Source organism: Scyliorhinus canicula, chromosome 19, assembly GCF_902713615.1.
Source record: "Scyliorhinus canicula chromosome 19, sScyCan1.1, whole genome shotgun sequence".
Lineage (NCBI taxonomy): Eukaryota > Metazoa > Chordata > Chondrichthyes > Carcharhiniformes > Scyliorhinidae > Scyliorhinus > Scyliorhinus canicula.
The window spans coordinates 27,136,866-27,161,268 of record NC_052164.1 but is presented as its reverse complement, the minus strand read 5'-3'; the positions used below and the strand labels follow the sequence as shown (position 1 = coordinate 27,161,268).

General features: G+C 50.0%; 1 protein-coding gene across 3 annotated transcripts in view; it reads right to left on the bottom strand.

The window, feature by feature from the left end:
• The window catches only part of samd14 (sterile alpha motif domain containing 14), a 243,094-nt gene that overhangs the window by 30,210 nt on the left and 188,481 nt on the right, over positions 1–24,403 (bottom strand). For all 3 annotated transcript variants that reach the window (XM_038779252.1, XM_038779254.1, XM_038779253.1), the window contains one exon: positions 3,888–3,998. In XM_038779252.1, the coding sequence (XP_038635180.1) occupies positions 3,888–3,998 (111 nt within the window). The remainder of the gene's footprint in view (positions 1–3,887; positions 3,999–24,403) is intronic.

The window sequence follows — 24,403 nt, the reverse complement described above, 5'->3', positions numbered from 1 at the left end:
GTTGGCGTCAAAGCCTTTAACTTGCACTATGACTGACCGAGAGGCCTGAGTAAGACCATTTACTTCCCTAAAAAACTTCGTAATTTTACGTCTGTCATTATTTCCAGTTTCTTGGATGGAGTGTTTCTCATGTTCTCTGGTCTTCCTCCTCTATTAAAGTACTTGAACTTTGCAGAAGCACTTGAAATATCAAGGGCGCGATTCCTCAAATCAGTGTCGGTTCTAGGCCACTGAATCTCGCGAGAGACCTCTCGCAAGATTTGCGACGCTCGAAACGTCTCACGAGATTTAACGGAGTCTCGTGAGACATCGAGATCTGGATCTTACCCTCACTGATCCAGATCAGCATATTTAAATGACAACGAGTCATCCAGACTCAAAACATTTTCTCTGCACAGATGCTGTCTGACTGCTGAGATTGTCCAGTATTTTCTGTTTTTATTTAAATGAGCCATTGGGCTAATTGAAATATGTGTCCGTCGGGTTCTTATGACACCTGAGGCTGAGCGACTGTGCCATTTAGTACTGGTCCATATTTGTGATAATGACACCTGGGGGAGCCTCCCAGGCCATTCGAGACCCCAGGTAGTTGGGGACAGGACAGGGTGGCACACTGGCACTCACTCTGGCATCCGATACTGCCAGCCTGACACCCTGGCCAGTGTGCCATGGTGGCACTATCAGGGTGTTCAGATTGGCACTGCCAGGGATCGGGCCTGGGGGGGCCTCCCTAAGGTTGGAGGGGTTTGTAAATTGTAAATGGGGTGGGTCAGTTGGGGGGGGGGGGGGGGGGGGGGGTGGAAGATCGGTGCAGTCTTCCAAAATGGTGTCCCAATTTGTGGGCCGCCTTCCCTGCTGTAAAGCCAAAAAAGCGGCAAAGTGCCATTGAATAGAGGGGTGTTTATTGGCACCGCAGACACTGAGAAACATCACGGGAAATTATACCAAAACTGCACATCGTTTTTTTTCCGGTTGAATCGCACAGAAAGCACTCTGCCTCCCCTGTTGGGCAAGCTTGGCATCTGCATTGTTTCTTTGAACCACAACATAATCATTTCAAAATGGCTGCTGTGGTGGTTCCTCCGCGTTTGACCATTTCCGCAGACTTTGAGTGGGTGGAACTGTTGTCCTTGGGCCTAACCAGTTAACGCAAATCATTTAGCGCCACGATGTTGCAAAGGATTATAGCCTGACTAACCTTTCTGAGTTTGGCCTACCTCACATATTGAACTGCTTGATCCAGAGTGAGATTGTGGTGGTGGTCACCACTGTTTTTATAATGCATATATGAGAGGTAATACGGTAAGGCTCCTGTACTACAGGTACGGGGGTAGATCCCTGCCTGCTGGCTCCGCCCAGTAGGCGGACTATAAATGTGCGTGCTCACCGAGCTGCAGCCATTTTGGCAGCAGCTTCCGGAGGCAAGACATCTCTGCGTAATAAAACCTTGATTACTCTCTACTCTCGTCTCGTCGTAATTGATAGTGCATCAATTGTCTTTTGTCGGGAAAAAGCCTGAGAAATTTTTATCAATGACATTGATGAAAATGTGGTCATGAATAAGCTCCTTCAATGCAACATGCCCACAAGAGGCAATATAGGCCAGTAAGAAATATTTCAACTGGTTGCACTGGTCTTTGGGAACTTTATTTAAAATGAGCTTGCTCCATCACAAGCTAAAATACACGTCAAAGACTTTGAGGATTTTGTTGAAGTCTGCAGAGGCTTTTGAACAGTGAATGGCCAGAAAAGCCCAGCCCTCTTCTCTTAAAGAGTACGTTGTCAGTGACCAGTCGCATGGCGGAAATGAATGAACTCATCTGTTGCTTCTACTATTTAGTATGAAAGCACAATGCTGCTTGATATTGGAGGAAGTGTTTCTCCCATAACTCCCATTTTTGGCCTCTCTACGGGCTCCCAAGACCTTTGAACGGGAGGGGTGGGGTCAGTAAAAACTCACCTCGTATAGACATTGTTATCGATTTCTAGTTTGCCTCTTTCTTTGGTAAATTTGTAGATTATTCCGTATACCATATTTTCCTGCACTTTCTTCCTGTGCTCCCGTCAATGACACTTGATTAGATTGGTGTCATCACCGCCACTACCATGTTTCATATACTGGTGGCAGGGTTACTGGCTTCCAGTATGCACGGCATATCTTATCTATAGAGACTGTTGTCTTACTCTAGTACTTGCTTCAAAGTGGTTTATTAACACTGGATACAACTTAGGTTTTTGGAAGTGGAATGTCTCTCATGAGTACAGACTGTTCCATCCTCTCTCCCGAATGTCGAACACACGACTTTAGATGTCATCGATACATCATGGTCTACAATTCACTTATTAACTCAGTTGTGAACCCAATGCACTCCAACGGCATCCTGACAGCAAGACAGAGGCCTGGTACTCCAGGCAGGTCTCGAGGCTCAGTCTGGTTTCCTGGGTTCATTATAGAAGGGTTCTTCTTCTTTTTCCTCACTCCACGCCCTCCACACCCCCCCACCCCCACCCCCCAACAGTGGTGGCCTGGCTGCAAGATCCATTTTTAGCTCAGACTTTTAAAAAAATTTGTAGAGGCAATGACTCCATCTTGCAGAACTTACTTCCACTCTATGCAGCTCCTTTCAAATTAGAAATCCTCTGACTGACTCTCCAGCTTTGCGAGCCCGCCCACCATCCTTAATTGGACACTGAGCTCGTCCCCTAACAAATTAAGGGGCCGCCTTTATGAAAATCGTCATGAGTGATTGTCTTATCTCAGGACCAGGAAACAATCACGACCCTGTTTCCCCCAGCTGAGAGGGAAAATCATATCCACTCTGTCCTTGCATTTGAGCTGAAGTCAGAATTAAGCTTGACTGAAATGACCCTCAATTGTTGACAACACTCAATACCAGGGCCGAAATGTTCCAGCCCTTCCCACCGGTGGGATCTTCTAGTCCCACCGATGGCGACCTCTCCTTCCCCGTGCGGGGCAAGCAAAACCCCAGAAACATCGATGAGACAGTCGGTGGGAAGCCCTAGGTTTCCTAATTGATATGGGACAGGATTCTCCCAGCTCTGGGCCGGGCCGGAGAATCCCTGCGACCGGGCCACGCCGCCGGCATGCGATTCTCCGCAGAGCGGAGAATTGGCGCCATTGACGCTGGCGTGGTTGGCACGGCGCCGGTTGCAGACTGGTCTACGCGGCTGGCCCGCCGATTCTCCGGCCCGGATGGGCTGAGCGGCCATAAGAAAAGAACCGAGTCCCGCTGCCGCCGATCTAACCTGCTCTGCGCCGGCGAGACCTCGGCGTTGAAGGGTCAGGTGGCGGCCTGTGGGGGGGGGAGGGGGGGTCCGATCCCGGGGGGGGGGTCTCTGATATGGCCTGGCCCGCGATCAGGGCCCACCAATCAGCAGGCCGGTCTCTGTGGCTGGAGGCTTCCTTTCGTCCGTGTCGGCCCCTGTAGTCCTGCGCCATGTTGTGTCGGGGCCGCCGGGTTGAAGGAGGCTACTGCGCACGCGCATGTTGTTGCCGGCGCCACTGCGCATGCGCGGATCCCGTGGCGCACAGTTAATGCCGGTATCAGCAGCTGGAGCGGCCGAACTGCTCCAGTGCCATGCTGGCCTCCTATGGGGGCCAGAATTACTCCTGGCAGCGGCCTGTTCACGCCGTCGTAAAACGCAACGGCGTTTACGACGGTGTGGATACCCTGTCGTGGGATGGGAGAATCCCGCCCACCAGTGGTTGAATGCTTGGGCTCAGTAGCTCCTGCAAGTGCAGAACTGAAGGATGACTAAGGAACCATAACGTGCAAGAAGAGGACAAAAGACAACCAACAATTGACAAAAAGAAGCATAAAAATAAAGCACAAAAACAGCTGATCATCCAAATTAAGAACACTTACTTCATCAGAGGACAGAGACAAAGTAGGTGTCGCTTGTGATTCAGTAGCTGAACTACTTAGAATTCTGGGACTTCCACTTCGTGGACTGGAATCTTCGCTCAGTGTGGATTCCTATGTGCACAGAGATGGATTTGAATTACATTTTATTTATGGGCACGATTGCAGTAAAGTTTTAAATCCTAATCCATGATTGAAAACAAATAAACATGAAGGGTTAGAAATGCATCATGGGCACACGGGTTGCCTACTATTCATAATGCACGGGAACACCCACTACCTGCAAGTCCCCCTCCAAGCCACTTGCCACTCTGACTTGGAACTGTATCACTGTTCCTTCACTGTCGTTAGGTCAAAACCCTGGAACTCCCTCCCTAAAAGCACTCTGGGCTACAGCACATGGTGGTGGCTCACCATCACCTTCTCAAGGGCAATTAAGGATAGACAAGAAATGCTGGCCTAACCTGCAATGCCTGCACCCTGCAAAAGAATAAAAAAACTCATCCTGCTCAATATTGACTGCAAACAATGGAATTGATTACTGTGTGTGACAGCTAGACAATGAGGTCCCACTGTTTTTACGCAAGCTTTTTAAAAATGGATTTGTCGTGGGATATGGGCGTCACTGGCTAGGCCAGCATTTATTGACCATTTCTAATTGTACTTGAGAAGTGGTGGCCCGCGACCTTCTTGAACCACTTCAGTCTAATGTGGTGTAGGTACATCCACAGTACTGTGAGGGGGTTCATTCATTTTAGACTTTGTAGGGCCTGTGTCCTCTGAGTGGTTGATCATTTCACAGGGCAGTTAAGAGTCAACTATATTGCTGCGGTTCTAGAGTCACATGTAGCCCAGACCAGGTAAGGACGGTGGGCTGGATTCTCCCCTACCCGGCGGGGCGGGGGGTCCCGGCAGGATGGAGTGGCGTGAACCACTCCGGTGTCGGGTCGCCCCAAAGTTGCGGATTTCTCCGCACCTTTAGGGGCCAAGCCCTAACCTTGAGAGGCTAGGCCCGCGCCGGAGTGGTTGGCACCCCGCCGGCCGGCGGGAAAGACCTTTGGCGCCACGCCAGCCGGGGCCAAAGGGACTTTGCCGGCCGGCGGAAGTCCGCGCATGCGCCGGAGTGTCAGCGGCTGCTGATGTCATCCCCGCGCATGCGCAGGGGAGGGGGTCACTTCCACGTCGGCCATCGTGAAGGCTATGGCCAATGCGGAAGGAAAAGAGTGCCCCCACGGCACAGGCCCACCCGCGGATCGGTGGGCCCCGATCGCGGACCAGGCCACCGTGGGGGCACCCCCCCGGGGCCAGATCGCCCCGCGACCCCCCCACGACCCCGGGGCCCGCCTGCGCCGCCAGTCCCGCCGGTAAGGGAGATTTTTGATTCACGCCGGCGGGACAGGCATTACAGCAGCGGGACTTCGGCCCATCGCGGGCCGGAGAATCGGCGGGTTGGGGGTGGGGGGGGGGGGGGGGGATGGGACCACTGACAGGCGCGGCGTGATTCCCACCCCCGCCGAATCTCTGGTGCCGGAGACTTCGGGAGGCGGCGGGGGCGGGATTCACGCCACCCCCCGGCAATTGTCCAACCCGGCAGGGGGTCGGAGAATCCAGCCCGGTAGATTTCTTTCGCTAAAGGGAATTAGTGAATCAGACGGGTTTTTATGACAGTTGACAGTGGTTTTATAGGTGCCAGCACTGAGACCAGTTTTTAAATCCAGATGTTTATACATTAAATATCAATTCCACCAGCTGCCGTGGTGGGATTTGAAACCTTGTCCTCGGATCATTTTCCTGTGCCTCTGGATTACAAATCCAGTGGTATTAGTACTTTGTCACTGCCTCTCCTAAACTAGGCTAACACAACCGGGCACAAAACAACAGACCTTACACAGCATTGATCAATTGGTCACATTTGAGCAAGAATGGAAACCTTTCATGTCACTGTGGTGCCTAAGGTCAGTCTTCAATTAAAGGAATAACTGCATTTTAAAATTAACTTTGATTTTCTTTTTGTTCCACCTTTCTGTTGACTTTCTCTTCCAATATTGCTCCCTCCTCTTTTTACTTGAACACCTGCAAGTTCCTCTCCAAGCCACACACATGGGGAGCATTGGCTCCTGCTGAAGAAAAAAAATGAACAGATACCACTTATCCTTTGGTACCTTACCAAGTATTATTTATTTGGGAGAGTTGAAAGGGAATGTCAGCAGGCAATTCAACTGTGGGAGGTGTCATGCCTGGACCTAATTCTCTCCCTGGCTAATGTCTTGGATACAGGTCGCAACAAGGGGACTCTGTTCCAGCCTTTTTGAACTGAAATCATCTTGCACGGCTCCACCACTGGTTATTGTCAGGCAATCTAGTTTTTCTGGTCGATATTGTCTCAGTCAGCCTGGCCATCAGGGATCAGCATTAATAAATCAATGAAACTAGGACCAAGAAGGTGATAAACTTCTGAAAATAACACATAAGTTCAGAAGATACAGCAGCACAGAATAAACTGACTGGCTGATATGCTACATGTTTTCAAACTGTACATGAAGCACAAACAAATCATTGACATGGAGGAGAAAAGATGATATCGGGCAAATAAATCAATAAGAGTGCAACATTTTACAAGTAAATATATCTTAAATATATTTCCAACTATATATAACCTTAAAATATATGTCAAAGATCAAGGTTTTAAAAAATATATTTGTACTCTCTGCTGTAAAGATCTGCGCATACTTAATGAAGATATAAAGAAATGGCGCATAAAGAATGGAATATCTTTGGGTGGGAATGTCTGGCCCCCTGTGGCGTGTATTATGGTGGGGGAGGCAGCTCACTGTTGGTCACTGACCCCGCTGATACCTGCAGCATTTTGCATAGGTCAGCCGTCTCATTGCCAGAAAACTCCCCCCTCGCAGAGAGAAGGTGGGGAGCAGGTTGTCATTGGCTGGGCTAGAAGATCCCGCCGGTGAGAAAGGCCTGACAATCCTGCCCGTTAGCTTTTGTTTCTGTGTGTGCATAATTGCTATTCACAGAATTGACGCGAAAATGGCTGCTGAGCTTCAGGAGGTCACCATTAACCATTCAAACATTTTCCAGAAAGTCACAGTCTGGACATTTGTACGCTGGTGTTATTGTGGGGCATGGGACTGTCTGCACGATCCCTGCAACTGGCCTCTGTAGCTTAAGGGAAACACAGGCTACGTTCCAGAGCTGTGAAGTGAAGATTGCTAACATTGACCAATGTGTTGAATAAATTTCTTGAAAATGCAAACCATGTCTTACCATTTCCCGAATGTTAAGCTACTTGGTGATACCAAACTACGCAATGCCTGTGACATTTTCAATGGCTTGTCCCACGAGCCCTTCCTCATTCTCTCCGAGATTGACCGGCACTTGTTTACTGGGGTTTGTTTGTGTCTCGATTATATACTCTCTTTTCAAAACACTGGATATTACCAGATCATTTGTATCAATCAACCTGAAGATCCTCCCTCGATGCACCGCCCCCAATGGGCTGACTTCCCAATGGCTGTGGGAGACATGTGCTGTAACTTTTCATCAGCCACGCGTGGTGGCTGCGGACTGTGTCCACGTGGCCACAGTCGAGGGGAGGGGGCCGTTCCGCTGGCTGGGGAGGCGGGCCTTGGCGGGGCTGGGGGTACTGGTGGGGGGTGATCCGGGGATGGTGAGCGGGGTACGGGGGCACAATTTGACAAGCCAGGTCCGTGTACGGCCGCCGCCATGTTGTGCTACGCGAACACTGCAAGTCATCGCCGTGCGCATTGTGGCCACGGACCCAACAATTCTCCGGCTGTTTATGCCGGGAATGCCGGAGGTTTTATGGGGCGCGGCTGCTAGTCCCCACCAGGCGGAGCATCAGTGCCGGGGCGGCACCGACTTTTTCATCGTAAAACTTCCTCCCAACAGAGCCTCATAATCGGAGGATCCAGCCCTAAGCTGGGGCAGGATTCATGGACTTTCACAACAGCAAAACTGGTGCCGAACCTGGACCAATTCAGCGACTGTGGAGGGGCTAATCCCGGTGCCACGTAGGACACATTAGATTCCAATGAAAAACGGTGCGGGATTCGCCAGGTCCATGATTGAACGCGGAAGGCTGAAAAGCTTCAGCCGCATACACACACACACTCATTCCAGCCAACAAGGTGGCACTGGTTTCACTGAAGCATGCCCATCCCGCTGATGGGTTGGCTGGGGCCAGAGCACCTAGAGGAGTGCCCTAGGGAGACATCTACATGACCTATGGCCCTAAGTTCACAGTGGGCAGTCAGCGACGTGCACAGCTGCATGGCTGCCTTGCAGGCCGTGGCAATGGTGCTCCATGCCCGTCCACCCTGACCTCTCAGCCCACCTCCGGGTCACCCCCTGCTACTCCCCACCCCCGGCGCTGGCCGAAGCACCCCAGCAAGCAGCACAACTATCAGCAAACTATGGTGATGTTGGACTCTTTCTGTAACCCCTCCCTTTCACTCATCAGCCATGATGCCGGTTTCACGATTTGAAAAGCAGAAGGAAACCTCGTTGTCAGGAATTCGGCCCATTGGAGGCGGAGAATCACAGAGGCCCTGGAGAATACCGGGTTGGACCTGCTAATGAGATGCGAATGGTGCTTACCGTACGTGCGTTCTGGAAAGCATTGATGCCGCTGTCGAGGCGATGGAATTGCAATTTGGTGTGAAATTGGCACCCACTGTGATATCGGAATCAATTCCCTGCCTAATTGCTTTTCGCGATTCCGTTGTCGGCTGACGGAGAACCCCACCCAAGGAATCAGATTATTAGGTGCAGTTATCTCAGTGTTCCATCGTACATAACTGTCCAAATTTCTTCCTCATTCAGAGCTTTGAATCTAGAGTCACACTTTACAAATTGAGGGAAAAAATTTAAATTGTTTTCTTTACTTTAGTTATATCCACATAAATGGATTCATCCAGGCAAATGTTATTAACCTGAACATGAAACTGCTGTGAGCAAAACGCCTGCAGACACCAGCATCTCATTCCAATTACACTGCTTTTGCTCCACTGTTCGAGATTATCCACACGCCTTCGGAAGCTATTCAAGTTTCTTAATTATAAATGCTCAGAGCTCTCAAATCTCAAGTGGGTTAGGGGTGAATTGCCTTAAAAGAGCTGGATGGCATATTTGATTATTGATAGAATGATATTTGCTGTTACTAAACCCACCAAAGGGCTAATAGATGAAAGCCAGGACTTGGAAATTGAATTGCTTTTGAATTGGGGCACCATCTACTAATGAGGGCAGTCGCAGGATGCTGGTAAATTGGTCCACTGGCTTCAGTGGGATAGGACTGGCCAAATCCAGGGCACAATTCATGGCCCTGGAGGCTGCTCTATGGTTCCTGGGTTGGAGAATTCCCCTCTCGGTTAGGAAATACAGCAAGGTGCTAGTGGGGCAGGAAAGCAATCAAAAGGGGACAAGCAGTAGAGGGCAACGGGCCCACATTTTAATAGGGAACTTGTAGTACCCTCAATAACGACACAAAAGAGTAGAACGGTAAAAGAAGGCTTTAATAAGCAGAGGACTAGGCTGTTGCCGAGACGGGTGCTTACTGGGTGCCGCCTACAGGGCGGCCCCTTATATACGACTCCCTGGTGGGCGGAGCTGGAGGCGGAGTCCCCCAGGGTTCCAAGCCCGGTCTTAAAGGGGCATCACCTACATGATAATAAGGGTACAGTAACCGTTCATCACAGAACTGGTTGTAGCACTCCCAGACCTCCTGGCTCTGCCAAAGGGAAACTTACCCTTCTGCTTTTAGCCTGCAACCATCCATTTAAAGATCACTTGTTATCTTTGCTGAGAAGCTGAACAAAATAACTTACCGTCCAACTTAATTGGCCAAATGCTTGCTCAAGCACATGCTCTGACTGGATACTGATTAGCCTTCAACTGTATGGCAAGCTCAACACAGAATACGCACACATGCCTCCCACCATACTGCATCCTGAACAACCTCATTTACACCTGTAGAATGGGCATCTAACCATGAAATTTCATGGTTCAAATGTCGAATTTCGTTCATGCGAAAGTCATCATAAAAGGACATGGAGTGATTTGTATGAAATTCATCCGGGTGGGTTTCCTTTTCACCACCTTTCAAGACAAAAGTATCTGAACAAGGAGCAACAGGCAAAGAATAAAAAGAAGGAAATACTAAATAATTTAAATAATGAATAGGTGATGTGCAATTTTTGAATGTGGCAGTCTAGAAATTATTGTTGACAATATGGACGGATAAATGCTTAATGTGTTTCCATAATCCTTTGCTGTCGAAAGCAGCCAATAACCCATTTATTTTAAGAACCTCTTTTAAAGCAGAAAACGGAGGACTTTCATATGAATGTGTTAAGCAATCAAAGTCGAATTTGCCGACAGTAGACCTTCTGCTTATAATTCCTCAACGAGCGACACTTCAACAATTATACTGAGGGCGAAATAGGGTAGTGTTTATCTAAACTCCTCTAATTTTTAATGAAATTATGTTAATCTATTTTGGAATACCTATGCAAGATATTGTGCAGCCATAAAAATTGCTCCAAGCTTCACCTGCCATTTGTTGCAGTGCGCTGCTTTGATCTCATTGGGCCTTGTTCATTTTCCATGCCCTTGTAAATTCTCCATGAAACATTTCTCATTACTCAGCTGCCCCCATTTGTTTCTAAGTGTTGCAGTAAAATTCTTGACACGTGCAGAGAAGAACGTGTTCCCCAACTCTAATTGTATCTGTTCAGTGGCGTGCAGAGGTCTGGTGATGCCCGGGGCAAATCTTGATTGTATGCCCCGAAGACTCAAGTATAAGGCCTAATATACTGAGAAATATTATGAGAAAGGAAAACATTTTGAATATAACTTCCCGTACCAGCCTCCTGAATAGGCGCCAGAATGTGACGACTAGGGGCTTTTCACAGTAACTTCAGTGAAGCCTACTTGTGACAATAAGTGATTTTCATTTCAGTGTAGATGATGTTCTAAACCGCTGTGTGCAGAGAGCAGTGAATGGTCTCTCCCCAGTGTGAACTCGCTGGTGTCTCAGCAGTTGGGATGAATGACTGAATCCCTTACCACACAGAGGGCAGGTCAATGGCTTCTCACCTGTATGAACTCACTGATGTCTCAGCAGGATGGATGGCTGAGTGAATCCCCTCCCACACACACTGCAGGTGAACGGCCTCTTCCCGGAGTGAACTCTCTGGTGTGTCAGCAGGTTGGTTAATTGAAAGACTCTCTTCCCACACACAGAGCAGGTGAACAGCTTCTCCCCAGAGTGAACTCGCTGGTGTGTCAGCAGTTGGGGTGAATGACTGAATCCCTAATCACACTCAGAACTGAGGGAGTGCTGCACTGTCAGAACAGCCTTCTTTCAAATAAGTTGTTAAACTGAGGCTCTGTCTGTCCCTATTAGGTGGATGTTGAAGATCCCACAGCCACTATTTTGAAGAAGAGCAGGGGAGTTACCCCCGTGTCCTGGTCAATACTAGGGGCTTTTCACAGTAACTTCATTTGAAGCCTACTTATGAAATGAAAATCGCTTATTGTCACATTCCGCATTCGCCACATTCCAGCGCCTGTTTGGGGAGGCTATTACAGGAATCGAATCGTGCTGCTGGCTTGCCTTGGTCTGCTTTCAAAGCCAGCAATGTAGCCCTGTGCTAAACAGCCCCTGACAATAAGCGATTTTTATTTCATTTCATGTGTCAAACAGAGGGAGCAAAGGATGTCAATATTTTTAAGAGAGAGACCTGGGCCAAGCTTTCCAGAGTCTGAACCCTCCCTGGATTCACTTCCTTTCCCTTCAGTTGCTGCAAGTGACCAATTGATGGTCAGAATGAAAAAAGAAATGGAAAGGGGGAGAAAAGAAAGTGTTTTACTCACAGATGTTGGAGACAGGAGGAAGATTCCGTCGGTGTGAAAGCTCAATTATCACTCACACAAAGCCCGCGCTCTGATTGGCTGGAGAACCACAGTCCCTCCGGTCCTCAATCTTTTTTCATTGGTCAACATCTCAGCACGCAGATCAGGGGGCGGGGCCTTTCCCTGCATGTGAGGAGCTCCCCCTCCCTTGGACATGCGCAGTCCCGGGCCCCCCGCCCGCGCGGCGGATAGAGCGGTTTCCCCACCGCGGGGGAGTCTGGGAGTGCAGTCACCTCACCCTGACACAAGGTACATGTCGGTAGTCACTGGATTTGATTGTGACGCCCCCCCCCCCCCCCCCCCTAGCAAAACAATTTGTTAAATTCAGGTGGAAAAATTTAGGCATCTGGGTGACATTGGGGAGAGCAATAGCCTCTGATTGATGCCCCATCCAATGGATGCCCGGGGTCAACGCACCGTTGCCCCCCCCCCTCTGTACGCCACTGTATCTGTTAAACTATAAACCCTCATTTCTGCTTGATCCATCAATCTTTTGTCAATGTTAGAAGTGTCATGTGCGCCTCCTTCCATTATGTATGTGTGCAGGTTCTGGACTCAGTGGTCCAGTTTTAGTGCCGCTGGATATTAATCTCTTCCTTCTCAAATCCCTTGCCACTGAGCAGCCTCTCTCCAAAAACTTGACTGCTGACAGCTTTTATTCTTTGGTAGAATATTTCGCTGACAAAATATTTTCAAGCTAACTGTTGGGCTCATGAAGAAAGAAAGGACTTGCATTTATATAGAACCCTTCACATCCCAAATACTTTGCAGGCATGTTGATGTTGTCATTCCCTTGTGACCACCGTCAGTGTCCTGGTGTTTACGTAACCAAGAAGTCATCAGGAGGTGTTCAAATGGTCAAATCACTTCATTGTCTGAGGTGGTCTCTTTTCTTTTATGCTTGTGGTGGCAATTCTTGATGACATCTTTCCTGAAAGCTGGTTTGCTAGTCCGTAGTGTAGCAAACGTGAATTGGTAAGATGCGTTGACATGTCATGGTATGTTTACACTCGCGCTATTGTTCTGAGCTGAGCAGTAACATTGTCCTTTATGGGTAGAGTTGTACCATGTCGTACCAGTTGTTGTTCTATTGTTGTTGTCATTGTTGTTATTGACTTGCTTATTGTTGTCTTTGATGTTTTTTTTGTAGGTTTTGTTGTTGGGTCTGCTGCGCTCAATGACCACACCGAGTGGAGAATTCGAGTCCTTCACAAAGTTACTCATGTCAGTGTTCTTTCTGGCATCTGCTGGTTCATTGAGCATGCCGTCTCTGATTCCTCGGTGCTCCCCGTCTGGAGTCATGTCCGGTTCACTTGAATCATCTTTGGCTTGTCGATGCTCCCCATCGGGAGTCATTTCAGGTTCTTGTGGAGAGGCTCGAGTAGATGAGGTTTGAATTAACGTGGTGTCACTGGACTCACGAGTAACCTCACTTTGATCGTCGAGTGCCACTGTACATACTAGCTGAGATCTGTCAGTCTCGCTGAGGTGTCGCACATCTTGTATGGGAATTGTGAAGCCTTTGTCACTTGTCGCACATACAGTGGGTAGACCTTCAGTGTCTTCTTATCGGTTAGATGAGCTGAATAGACTGTCAGAGTCTTCTTCTGGTGGCTCAAATAATCTGGGTAGACTGCCATAGTCTTTTTGTTGTTCACGTGAGCATGGTCGACTCTCATAGTCGTCTTGCTGTGCACTTGAGCGTGGCAGACTTGCATCGTCTGTTGCTGGTTGCTCAGATAAGGTTGCTAGACCTTCATTGTCTTGTTCATGCAAGGATTGCGCTCTGGAGTCTTGCATTGCTTCCATCGTGGAGTCTGTCAACGAGCTCGCTGTGGAGGCTTGTATCGCTCTCCCTGTGGAGTCTGGCATTGTTCCCTGTATGAAGTCATGCAGTGGTCTCGCTGTGGAGTCTTTCTGTGTTCTCTGTGTGGAGACGTGCAGTGGTCTCGCTGTGGAGTCTTTCATCGCTTTCTGTGCGGAGCCGGGGGCTCTTCATGGTGCATGGACAACTCTCTGTATGGAGTCGGGGACTCTACGTGGTGAGTGGACCACTCTTTTGGCATCAGGACGCTCTCTTTGGGCTTGTACCGCTCTCTGTCTCTTGGCGTCAGGCCGCAGCAGAATCCTATACTCATGGGTCAGGATGTCGTCTATGCTGGGCTGAGGATCCTGAAATCCGAAGAATTTGTCCATGACTGTGTCGGATGCTTCAATGTACAACACATCTCGTTGCGGTTTGGATTTGGTACTGAGGTCGCCATGTTCAATGATGAAATCATTGTCTTGAGTCGAAGTCTTCAAGGACTAAATCATCTCCAGGGCGGTGCTAACTGCTTGTTGCAGGGTTCTGCGGAGGTTACTTTCAGCTACTGATCAAAGTTCAGGCATTGTGCTGTCGTTCCAGGTGAAAGAATTGTGTTTTCTGGCTTAAAATTTTTTTTTCACTATTTTCGGACATTTCCTCTTTAAGTGGGTGTGGTCCGCAGCCTCTGACGTCATGACACTTGTGACATAGAGCTTAGGAATGGATTGCGCATGCGCAGATCGCTTTTCCTTCACTGTGCGCTCTTTTCGCAACTGCGCATGCGAGGCTTCTCGCGCATGCGCAAAACACTGTTTCGCCGGTTCGCGTCTTCTTGGGAACTGCGCATGTGCGGCTCCTTGCGCAAGATGGCTGCCAATCAAAATTTCTGTGTGCTTCTGTTGCAAGCCTACCTTTGCCTTGTGATGAGTATAGGCACCAGTTTTACCGATTTCTGTTGTGTTCACCTCGCAGTAGTTTTCAAACTTATCAAGGACTGCCTAGAAGTCTCTCTTGTCTTGCCCTTTGGAGTACTTGAATGAGTTGAAGATTTCTGTTGCACTTTCACCCGCAATGGTGAGTAGAAGATCTATCTTCCCAGCATCGGCCACGCCATCTAGGTCGGATGCTACCATGTAAATCTCAAATCTCTGCTTGAATGCACGCCAGTTGGCACTGAGATTGCCGTGGTACCTGAGCTGCTGAGGAACTGGACTCTTGATCATCTTGCCTGGGTGCTGTTGCTGGTTGTCACGGATCGTGCTGAGTTGAACTATATAGATTCAACAGGCACTACTGGTATCATGTTGTGTTATGCACTCTGGGATAACACAGGCTGCAACACGATGCAGCTTTGGCCAAAAGATACTCTAAGCCACGTAGTGGGCGTGTTGCTTCTGATCTGCCCCTGTCCTACTCTCTAAGTGTCACCTGTGGAAAGAGACAGAGCATGTGTGCCCTGTCCTTATATATGGGTTGTGTAATTTCCCTTGCGGTAGTGTCATCTCTGAGTGTCTTGACTGCCCATTGGTCGTGCCCTATTCTATGTGTTCATTAGCTGTATGTCTGCATGTCATGACATCTTTGGTGCTCCCTCTAGTGTCTACTTCGTCGTAGTGTATTCACATTAACCCCTTGTGTATTTACAGTGATGCTTATCACCACAAAGTTCTCCCCATCTCAGTGCTAAATGACCGACCCCTTACCATGAGACTGTGACCCCGAATTATCAGCTGTTTAATAGAAACCAGCCAGGGATTTTAAACATAGTACCACAGAATTGAATGCACCCTATGATTAGTAGAATTCTCCAAATTTGGAAATGAAAAGCACACATTTTAAAATAAAAAAGCTGAAGATTATTCTTAAAACTTATACTTAATACAACCGAAACAAATGCTTTCCAAAGTAGATCCATCAAGCAGCCACACACATTCCTATGCTGTTAATTTAATAATTTAAATTGGAATTGTGCTTGAAAAAAAATCCTGTCATTTTATATGCAATTGATCAATTCAAAATGCTGAATCAGTCTTTGAGCACAGAAAACCAACTTTGGACGCTCATGGTAGATTGCAGAATGCAAATCACAAGAAGAATAAATGTCACACACTAGAAAATATTCTCCAAATGTAAATTCAGATGCTTCCTTTCATGAGATTTGGAAACCTAAAAGAAGGTTGTAGATGGGGAAACTGCTGGGGTGAGGGAATAATGTACAACAACAGCTGAAATTGCTGGCTAGTTTGTGCACGGAATAGAAGTATAATTGTTCCTGTCGGCTTGAGGCCTCGAAGATGTACTTTTTAAACCTCAGATGAGCTGCATGTGGTGGGAAAATTGCCAATTAGCTGGTCCCATTTTTGAAAAAAACCCGAAAACCACGTTAAAAGGAATAGGATCTCGTTCCAACTTGGAGCATTTTAAGGAATATCCTTTGACGCAGCTTTGCTCAATAATGCACACTGCCAGATGAAATGCCAAAACTGAAGTAAGTCATTCCTTTGAAAAGGTCCCTTTAGATCTCACTTCTCAAATTGGTAGCTGGAAAGCACAGTATTGTGTCTGATTATTATTCCTATTCTTCGTGTTTTAGATCCCTAAATGGTCTGTTCCTCAGCCAACAGACTGGGCAGGCAACAAACTCCCTGGTCTCTTGTTCAAGTGATTGTACAACTAGCTATTAAAGACTGTTTTCTGAATTTCTCTCTTCCATATGGGGAATTATCTACCTATGTGGACTCACTACTATAAACCTTTTAGTGTTACTTTGTTATACACATCCAACCATGTAATTGGACCATATACTTTAGAGTTTATTGTGTATGTGCTTGAATGTATTGTTGGTATAACTGTCTTATTTGCCCATTGGGCAGCACGGTAGCACAAGTGGATAGCATGGTGGCTTCATCGCGCCAGGGTCCCAGGTTTGATTCCCCACTGGCTCACTGTCTGTGCAGAGTCTGCATGTTCTCCCAATGTCTGCGTGGGTTTCCCCCGGGTGCTCCGGTTTCCTCCCACAGTCCAAAGACGTGCAGGTTAGGTGGATTGGCCATGATAAATTGTCCTTAGTGTCCAAAAAGGTTAGGAGGGGTTATTGGGTTACGGGGATAGGGTGGAAGTGAGGGCTTAAGTGGGTCGGTGCAGACTCGATGGGCCAAATGACCCTAAATTGCGCAAGAGCCCTAAATTGGACTCCGCTAGGCGAGGTCCTGATCGCCATATTTAAACAAGCCAAATGGCTCATTTAAGTATCTGGGCACCGGATTCACCCGGCACCCGGGATTCAACAGCTGTGCCTGTAAGACCTCGCCAGGGCGCCGTTTAGTACTTGTCCAGATAAACATGGACCAGCGTGACAGCACCTCAGGGGTCAAGCAGGCCATTGGACACCCCCGGGTGGTCGGGGACAAGGCAGGGTGCTACCCTGGCACTCCCCGGTACTTTGGTACTGTCAGCCTGGCACCATGTCAGTGCCACCAAGGCACTGGCCGGGTGCTTGGGTGACACTGCCAGGGTGCCCAGGTGCCAGGTTGGCGAACCCCAGGGGTCGAGCCTGGGGAAGGGGGGGCTTTGCCAATTAGAGAGAGGCAGCGCCGGCCCTAGGGTTGCTGGCGCCCCGGGCAAGCTGAACTTCGGCGCCCTTGGGGGGGGGCGGGGGGGGGGGGGGGGGGGGCCGAGGGGGGCGGGGGCGGGGGGGGCCGAGGCGGGCGGGGGGGGGCGGGGCCGAGGCGGGCGGGGCGGGGCCGAGGTGGGCGGGGCCGGGGCGGGGCCGAGGCGGGCGGGGCCAAGGCGGGGCGGGCGAGGCCGAGGCGGGGGGTGCGGCGCCGAGGCGGGGGGGGGGGGGGGGGGGGGGGCCGAGGTGGGGCGGCGGGGCCGAGGCGGGGGGGGTGGGGCCGAGGCAGGGGTTAGATAGAGGAAAGGAACTAAATTGCACTTTAACCAGTCCTATCAGCTCCTCATGCACAGTTCATCCCAACTGATCCTAACCCTCCCACAATACAATGACTGGCCCCTCCACCAATTACACTTACTGGTCCTAGACACCAAACACCACCCCCTCCTACCCTTACACTGACTCTTACCCCTTTAAGCTGATTCTCTCCACATTACACTGACCCCATCTCATCGTTAATGATCACCTCCTGCCATGTTATTGAGCCCCTTCTTCAACACTCCGACCCAGACACCCTGCCAACCACCCCCAGCCACAATTAACTGACCTGATCCCAGATTCTTCCTGATAGACTGACCAGATCCCAGGACATCCACGCCACTTGATTCTCACTCTTTGTGCAGATTTCCTGACCACCCACAGAACACATTAGGTGTTTGGGTGAGTGTTGAAATGGGACTCCGTACCTCGCGCACACTGTGCAGATCTTCAATGAATATCTTCATTCTCGGCCGGGGGGGGGCGGGGCCGAGGCGGCGGGGGGGGCGGGCCCGAGGGCGGACGGAAGGGGGGGCGGGCGGACGGAAGGGGGGGGGCGGGCGGATGGAAGGGGGGGGGGCGGGCGGGCGGGCGGGGTGGTCGCCCTGGGGGAGGGCGGCCACCGTGCATGCGCTGGTTGGCACCGGCCCAACTGCGCATGCGCGGGACCCGAGTCTCTGGCGCCCCCTGACACATGGCGCCCCGGGCGACTGCCCGAGTTGCCGGTGCCTTGGGTCGGCCCTGGAGAGAGGATGAGGGGGGGATTCCCAGAAGCCTCGAAAAGGTTGGGGAGCAGTAAGGTGGGCGATTGATAAAGTTGGGGGCTCAAATTGAGGGGGGGGTGGAAGATCAAAATGGCACCCCAATCTGAGAGCAGCCATTCCTGCTGGCAAAATCAGCTCGACAGCAGGAAATCACTGTAAGTGTGGTCTCGGCAGAGAGAAACTACCCGAGGCAGAAAAAAACTGCAAAGTGCCATTGAATAACGGGGGGCGAAATTCTCCCCCCCCCCCACGACGGGTGGGAGAATAGGGGGAGGGCCTTCCCGACTTTTTTGACGCCTTCCCGCTATTCTCCCCCCCCCCCCGCCGAAATCCCGACAAGAATCGCTGCCGCCGTTTTTTACGGCCGGCAGCGATTCTCAGCTGTTAGAAGGGCCGAAGTCCCAGCCCTTTACGACCTTTTTACGAACGGCAAACACACCTGGTCCTGCCGTTCGTAAAAACGTCGTGACAAAGTCGCAAAAAATAACCATGGCACCGATTGGCACGGCAGTACCACGGCCGTGCCAAGGGTGCCATGGGCCCGCGATCGGTGGGCACCGATCGCGGGCAGCGGGCCCGATGCCCGCGCACTATTTGTCCTTCCGCCGCCCCGCAGTATCAATACGCGGGGCGGCTGAGGGGCAACCCGGCCCGCGCATGCGCGGGTTTCGCGCAAAAACGCGATGACGTCACCCGCACATGCGCGGGTGGAGTCTTCCCACCTGCGCATGCGCGGCTGACGTCATATGACGCGTCAGCCGGCGCTAACTCCGGCAAGCGGGCTTAACGATTTTTGTTAAGCCCGACTTGTCGGAGCCTCCGACGTCGGGCTGCTAGCCCCGACGGGGGACCAGAATCGGTCCCCCGTCGGGAAGGGGCGCGCTGCCGTAAAACCCGCCCGGGTTTTACGCCAGGTTTACGATTTCTCCCGTTTTGGGAGAATTTCGCCCGGGGTGTTTCTTGGCATTGCAACCATCGCGAAACACGTCACTAAACATGCCCAACAGCAGACCTATTAGTTTTAAGTCTGCTGAATCACACCCTTTATGTCACCTGATCACTTTGCTTTGACATTTTTTAAACCTTTGAAAAGTCCGAGGAAGAGCTGCCAACGCCCCGTGCAACATTTTCCTTCAGCCAAGATCACGAGAATGGATTAATTGGACATTAATTTTGTAATGAAGATATGCTTTTAAAGATACAGTGCGGAATTCTCCCAGGTGAGACACCTGGCAGGGGTTAGAACAGGGAGCGTTTCACACTGCATAGGCTGATGGGAAACCATGCCATATCTTCCATCGCAACCTCATTAACTTTGTACCCTGGGGTTTAGGCAAATATTCTGCCACAGGCCAGACATGATGACACATGTCCCTCCTTCAGGTCTGGATGCCATATTAAAAAGACGGCCAGTATCATTGATCCACCGTTGAAGGTGGACCTGCCGAAGAAAGAGATGGATCTCCTGGAATACCATGAGACTGGAAGATGCACCTCCTTGATGACATTGAATCTGGAAGGTCCACATGTAGATACTCCCTCCACCGACTACTGTGGTGATCCCGGGTCCAGGGTTGCTGGCGGCCTCCAACCCGAATTCTGGAGGCAGCCCCAGACATTATTTAGGTGAGTCCTGACTTCTGCATGCCACATTGCTTCAGACGTGTTCTGGACTGGCGTGTTTCCCTATTGGCGTTGTGGCGAATCAGGCTGGGAGGAAGATTCCAATTATTCTTCATCTGCATCCCATCAGAGGAATGCAAATCAGTTTTACGCCAGTGTCCAGTATCTCCTGCCAAATTCTGACCCCCACGCCCCGCACCCCGCTGGTGACGTTAGGGTTAGGGAGAACTTCACCCACAGATTCCAATTTTTCTTTTTCTGACAGGATTTGAAAACAAAACTGTAACCCTCCAGAAACAATGATGAAACTACTCAGAACTGTTACAATACATACTGTTTCACATTTCACCAGGTGGGATGAAAGAAAACAGACACTTAACCCCCCCCCCCCCCCCCCCCCCACCATGGGGAGCATGAAATTCCCCATCCCAGTTGGCTTCACACTATTCTGAGACACTTCAAATGTTTCTGAGATGAGGCATCAAAATGCAAGTACCTGTTCTGAAACAATAACTGCAGCAGGCATGAACTAATAGAATATCTCTGGGAACTACAGCCACTGAGCACAAACTGGTGAAGCTATATCCCCTCTCCACCTTTCTCTCCTTCTCAGAGCTATTGGGCGGGATTCTCCGTGAACCGGCAGGGCTGGGAACTCCGGTGCGAAGGAGTGGCGTGAATCACTCCGGCATCGGCAGTCCGCACCTACAGGGGCTAGGCCGGTGCTGGAGTGGTTTGCGCCGCGCCGGCCGTGCGGAAGGGGCTTGGCGCCACGCCAACCGGCGCTGAAGGGCCTGCACTGGCCAGTGCGAGTTGGCGCATGCGTGGGAGCGCCAGCATGTGTTGGTGTCATCCCAGCGCATGCACAGGGGGGTTCATCACTGCGCCGGCCATCATGGGCCAAGCCATTCTAGGGGCACCCCCCCAGGACCAGATCCCCCCCCCGTGCCCCCCGAGGGCCCGGAGGCCGCCCGCGGAGCCTGGTCCCACCGGTAAATGCCTGTCGTAACATACGCCGGCGGGACTGCCCGGAAAAGGGCGGCCACTCGGCCCATGGCGGGCCGGAGAATCGCCGGGGGCGGGGGCGCTGCCAACGGCCCCCGAATGACGCAGCACGTTTCCCGCTCTTGCCAAATCCCCGGTGCCGGAGAATTCGGCAGCCGGCGGGGGTGGGATTCATGCCGTCCCCCGGCGATTCTCCAACCCGGCGGGAGGGGTCGGAGAATCCCGCCCATTGTGCCTGGTTTTGAAAAGTAACTTTCCTGAGAAGGGAAATCAACTGAACAAAATGGCCACAACACGGAATCACTGCATCGAGACCAGCCAAGGCACAGCTAACTGCTCCTCTGTTTTATTTTTCTCATGAACTGTAAAAATTCTATAGCCTACCCTCTAACTCTGCCATCTGTACTGGTGTGTCTGTGGGCCCATATGAGTGCTTGTGACATATGTATGGTGGTTGCAATTTACCTTGTTTTTGTTTAGTTCAGGAAATAGCTTCAATAAACTTATCTTGTTCTTTGTTTAACTCTGGCCAGACCTGGAGTGAGAGATAGGGCAGTCATTTCAATCTGTGTAATAATACTGCATATAAAATGGTTGTGGCGTCAACAAAAAACATTGACTTCCATTCAAAGTTATTGCATGTGAAGCCTTTTACAATGATCCTGTAAATAGATGCCATATAAACGTCAGTTTTGATTTTTCTTGGTCCTTTTGGCTGTTTTTTTATTTCGAGAACGCAAGAGATTTGTTTCTTAAGAGGTGTTTCTTGAAGAAAAATTAATTCAAGCTGAGAAGCACTTTAGAAACCGAATAAATGGAGCTATTTTTCTCCAGATTCATTTCATATTGGTTTATCCCCAAGTACATTGTTACATTTCAAGGCACATCATTTGAAATAAACAGCAAAGGTGGTTAGTAAAGCATTACTGCATCTGGGAAATGAATGTAGTTACAAATATCCAAATGTCAATAACATCAAATTCAATCAAGGTTGCCAGAACGTAGCTGCCGTCTGGTCAGTAGGATACACCTTTCAACTACTGGATTACTCTTTGAGGTAAAAAGGCAAGTGCCCCATGATGGATCCTGCACTTGCTGTAATTTGCGCAATTTGATACTACAGGAATAATCCATTGGCATTTACTTTTTTTTTGAGCAATCGGAGTGACAACAAATTACTTGTTCTGCTTAGGATGTACTATAGTTCCGTTTACTTAAATTGACATAACATTGACGTCCACAGTCTGCTAGGCACCCGCTAAGCTTTATTTCATCCCCCAGCATGATTGGAACTAGAATTTTAAATTCAGGATATCCAAATGTAATTTTCAAGCATTGATAGCAGAGTGGGATGGTTGGTCTGGTGCGGGTAAGGATCGTTGAGGAATGGGCTGGGTTAACCTAACTCACCTGGAAGGGTACGGATACGATAAAATTGGCTGCCTGTTTAAACTTGACTTATGTTTGCTTTCTATTGATCAAAGTAAAACTAGGCAGCATTTAAAATGGCTGGCCAACCTGTTGGCCTGTTTCCATCTGGCGGGCTGCATTAAAATGGCCCCCATAAGTCCAGGATAGAAGATGGTGCTTTGTTCCAAATTGGATGTAGCATGCCTCATAAATGCTGTATAATGTTTTTATACTATTCAGTTACTGAGCTCATGGCATCTAGCCATAGGACATTAAATTTCACATGAATTGCGTTTCACATATGGGATCTACACAATGTTTGTGAATTTTACACCCCTCCACCGGCAGGTTTAAAAAGCAGGGGAGTGCGAAATTGAAGAACCATGCTTCCCTCTGGGTCCACACCTGCCCCAACCACTTGAGGGCCGTTTGCCACCCAACCTCCATGTTTAGGTTGGCAGGAGGATTGAACTTGTGTGCGGGAACGCCAAAAAATCAGAAGAGTTACGTTAGGTTGGTCGGCAGCGCTCTAAGGCAGGAGTTCCTTCTTCCTTCTTTATGCAGCCAGCTTAAGTCTGCCTCCTCATGTCTCCAGCTGCACTCCTAAACACACCCACCACACCGCCATGCTGATCTCTCTGCCAGCCACCTCACGGGGTCGCAACACTTGACATGCCCTCCCTGCCCACCAATCCCCATGGTCCCCCCAGTAGCTACACTGCTCCTCACATCCCTGCTCCCACTCACCTCCCACACATGCCAGACTTCATCACCATCTGACCTGGCAGGACTCCCGCCTACACTCTCCCCATCTGTCTGATTGCAGGACAAACCCAAGCACAACTGGCGTGAGCGGGCACGGCTGCCAGAGTCATGCCCGAGTTGAGAACTGTAACTCCCTTCAAGGAAAGAGCGCGAGAGCTAGCTGGTAAGGAGCACCAGTGCAGAGGTCAAGGTGGGGGCGAGATAAAATTGAGAACCCTCATCACATGCAGCCATGGTGCAAGCCTCAGGTAAGTTAACCTCCTCCCATCAGTCTGCCCCAATGATGTATTAATGCCATCTCACTTCCCTACCAGGTTAATCAGTCGACCAGCCCGGGCCATCCCCATGCCCTCTGGAGACCACGGACCTGAGCAGCTCCAAGGAAGACATCTTAGGAGACAAATATCGAGGAGGCATCACAGCTGTCACCCACACCCTCCACCAGCACAGGTACTCACACCTCGGTGGAATTAACTAGTAGTCAGACTTCGGGGTCACTCATGGGTGAGCACCTCAGAGCTGAAGATCTACAGAAGGTGAAGGCAAGGAGGTTTCAGAGATCCGGCATTCGGTGTGTGTCAGAGCCCAGGGCTCTGCTGAGCCCCAGGCCAATGATCCATACCCCTGGGTACAGTTGCCCCAAAGCTGCTGGAACTAAAATGGCAGAGTCGCAAATAGTAGGAAGGGACGACAGCATCTCTCCTCAGATTGTAAGGATGTCTGGAGGAGTCAGATAGCCTTCTAACTGAAGAGATGGTAGCGTCACTCAGACGCAATAAGGCCACCACTGCAAAGGTGGCATGTGCAGTTGGGACTTTGGTGCAGGACGTCTGTTCCATGGTTCAGCTCATGACCTCCATGGTTGAGGACATGAGCTCCATGGTGCAGAGCTTCAAGAGTACTGGCACAAGTGGGACCCTCAGTGAATGTCCGCCAAGGTAATCTCAGGAAATGGGGCGTGGAAGTCAGCAGGCCACCTCAACCTCAGCTGTGGATCCTGGGGATACATCTAGACGTAGTGGGAGGGTGAGGAAGAGCAAGAAACTATAGGCACCTAATGGGCACGAGTGAACCTTGGCACTAGTAGAGATAAGTCACCATTGTAATAAAGCACTTGTAATAAAAACTACTTTGTTCATCCATACGGATCCTCCACATAGTCATGTATGGCACCATGTCCGTAAACCCCTGCACAAACTCAGTGCTTCCTCCCTGTACAGTGTGAAAATGGCAACGTTATGTCTGTCCCATCTCCCACACTAAT